Source organism: Lobosporangium transversale (genome assembly GCF_002105155.1).
Source record: "Lobosporangium transversale strain NRRL 3116 chromosome Unknown BCR41scaffold_101, whole genome shotgun sequence".
NCBI classification, from domain to species: Eukaryota; Fungi; Mortierellomycota; class Mortierellomycetes; order Mortierellales; family Mortierellaceae; genus Lobosporangium; species Lobosporangium transversale.
This window is the reverse complement of record NW_019029079.1, coordinates 35,810-38,847: the sequence shown is the minus strand read 5'-3', so window position 1 is coordinate 38,847 and position 3,038 is coordinate 35,810. Positions and strand designations below refer to the sequence as shown.

Below are 3,038 nucleotides of genomic sequence, written 5' to 3'. Positions count from 1 at the left end.
TGTTATCCTTTGATGGTTACTTTTTGTTATCCTTTGGTGCTCACTTTCTTGTTAGCCTTTGATGGTTCAATTCCTTATTACGCTTCCATACTTTATCCTTCAATGCCTCACTTGGTTGCTACGCTTCCATTTCTTTCTTCCATGCTTGACTTTCCTGTTATGCCTTCATCTCTTTTTCGGTACTCCACTTTTGTTATCCTTTTCTATGTTTTCCTGGGCGCATCTCTTCCGTGTTAGTTCTATTACGCTTTCCTTCATTGCTTCGCTGTCTTGTTATTTTTCATTTGCTTTCTCGACGCTTCACCTTTTTACTATGCTATCCTTTGTTTTCTTCGATGCTTCACTTCCTGTTATGCTTTCTTTCTTGCTGCTTCACTTCCTTGTTATGCTTTCTTTCTTGCTGCTTCACTTCCTCATTTGTTTTCCTTGGCTCTTCACTTTTTAAATATACTTTCATGTGCTTCTCTTCGACGCTTCACTTTCGAGTTATCCTTTCCTTTGTTCCCTTCGATGCTTCGCTTTCTTACGTTGTTTTTCATTTGTTTTCTCCCTTTTCTTATTATAGTCCTTTTTTATTATAACCTCCTTTGTTTCTCTGTTGTGTGCGTGTATGTGTGTGTTTTGTTTACTTTTATACTTTCGTTTGTTTCCCTTCTGTGCTTCTCTTTCTATTTGCTTTCATTGTGTGCTTCCATTTTTTTTTTTTTTTGTTTTCTTTTTTTTTTTTCTTTCTTTTCTTCAGTGCTTCCTTTCCTTGCCATATCTTACATTTGTTTCCCTTTTGCTTTTCTTTCTTATCATATTTTCATTTATAGGCGCCGGCATTTCTTACATATCTTTTGTTTGTTCTTCCCCTCGCTTTACTTCTTTGCTATGCTTCCGTTTGTTCTTTCTCGACTTTCCCTCCTCCTTTCTCTCTCTCTCTCTCTCTCTTTTTTTTCTCACTTGCTTTCACTTACTCCTCCTATGTGCTTCTCTTCCTTAGTTTATTTTCATTCGCTCTTTCTCAGTGCTCCTTTCTCTTTCTTATTTTCTCTTTCTTTTGTTGGTTACTTGCCGCTTCCCTTCCTTACCTTACTTTCTCTTACATCGTTTCCTCGTTGCTTACCGCTCTTGGGGCTATTTTGCCTTTGGTATAGTATGGAGACAAAAAGTATGTAGGTTAGTATAAAGTAGTGACGGCAAGAGAAGGCAACGGTCGTAGTTGAGCGAGAGTTAGGGATGGACATAAAGAGTCACAGGGAGAGACGGAAAAAGTGTGTGCGTGCGTGCTTGTGTGTGAATGTATTTGGCAAAGGACTGCGATCGAGACTTACTTTTCAAGAGGTGGGGAGGTGGAGAGGTGGAAAGATAAAGAGGTGGAGAAGTGAAGAAGCGGAGAGGTGGAGAAGTGAAGAAGCGGAGAGGTGGAGAAGTGAAGAAGCGGAGAGGTGGAGAAGTGAAGAAGCGGAGAGGTGGAGAAGTGAAGAAGCGGAGAGGTGGAGAAGTGAAGAAGCGGAGAGGTGGAGAAGTGAAGAAGCGGAGAGGTGGAGAAGTGAAGAAGCGGAGAGGTGGAGAAGTGAAGAAGCGGAGAGGTGGAGAAGTGAAGAAGCGGAGAGGTGGAGAAGTGAAGAAGCGGAGAGGTGGAGAAGTGAAGAAGCGGAGAGGTGGAGAAGTGAAGAAGCGGAGAGGTGGAGAAGTGAAGAAGCGGAGAGGTGGAGAAGTGAAGAAGCGGAGAGGTGGAGAAGTGAAGAAGCGGAGAGGTGGAGAAGTGAAGAAGCGAGAGGTGGAGAGTGAAGAAGCGGAGAGGTGGAGAAGTGAAGAAGCGGAGAGGTGGAGAAGTGAAGAAGCGGAGAGGTGGAGAAGTGAAGAAGCGGAGAGGTGGAGAAGTGAAGAAGCGGAGAGGTGGAGAAGTGAAGAAGCGGAGAGGTGGAGAAGTGAAGAAGCGGAGAGGTGGAGAAGTGAAGAAGCGGAGAGGTGGAGAAGTGAAGAAGCGGAGAGGTGGAGAAGTGAAGAAGCGGAGAGGTAAGAAGGTGGAGAAGTGAAGAGGTGGAGAAGTGAGAGAAAGGAAGAGGAAAAAAAACAAAAGAAAGAGCGAGCTTAAAAATGAGAGAAAAGCGTCATTCTCCCAATCTCACTCGTCGCCACCATTTCTCCTTATCTTTGTTGAAAGCGGACATAATTATCCGAATATAGGCGAAATGAAAGTGATTGGACGCCATTTTGAAACAGCATGAAATTCAAAGAAAGGGTGGATGGAAAACTGTCGGCTTGGACAGCCCGGAAGCGATCCCGTTGCCTTTCATTGCGACAATTTTCGCATTTGTTGACGTAATAAGCGAAAGTGATACGACACTGAGAAGAACGAAGCAAAAAGCATCGAAGGTATTTAAACTTAATGACTATGAGTAGACACTACTCACACCAGACTTTTGACCCCAGACTTACACATTGTATGCTTTTTTTGCGGTCGCATTTTTCTTAAGGAACAAAAAAAAAATTGATAGAGAAAGATGCATTAATTTTTCATGCATCTTTGGGTGTAGCCACACTTTTCATTACATCTCGCTCTTCTCTCTTTTTATCGCTTCTAAAAGTATAATAGACAAGGATCCAGGCTTGTCATAGACTCTAGTGCCTTCTAGTTTCTGATTGAAAGTAATACAGTGTGTTCAGGTCTGCTACAGTATCTGGTAGATGCTTTTCATGGAGCCCATCACCTTTCTAGCCCATGTCCCAAAGGTAAGCCTGCCTTATTTTTTGTTATGACCATCTTGTTGAGCGAGCAACAACAAGCAACACGTAAAAAGTATGTAACGTGTGTGTCGAGGAAAATATTATATCCAAGCTCTGCAGGGCCTTCAGGGCCTTCAATACTTTTGATTCAACACCTTCATTACTATTGTATTTAATTCTTCGCATTAAATTTATTTATCCCTCTTTCAATGCTTTCCCTACCTTCACGTACATTATTCCTTTTGCTTCATGTGACAATGTAATGACATCAACCCTCCCTGTGGAGGAAGATGCTTTTGCTTTTAAAGCAACCGACTATTGCC

General features: G+C 42.3%; 1 protein-coding gene across 1 annotated transcript; it reads right to left on the bottom strand.

Annotated features, from left to right (window-relative positions):
- Positions 1 to 1,215: 1,215 nt before the first annotated feature.
- BCR41DRAFT_376088 (hypothetical protein) lies at positions 1,216 to 2,431 on the bottom strand (the record flags this gene model as incomplete). The annotated part of the gene is made up of 2 exons (XM_022027017.1): positions 1,216 to 2,078; positions 2,428 to 2,431. The coding sequence occupies 2 exons, from the start codon at positions 2,429 to 2,431 to the stop codon at positions 1,216 to 1,218; spliced, it is 867 nt and encodes a 288-aa protein (XP_021875118.1).
- Positions 2,432 to 3,038: the final 607 nt, after the last annotated feature.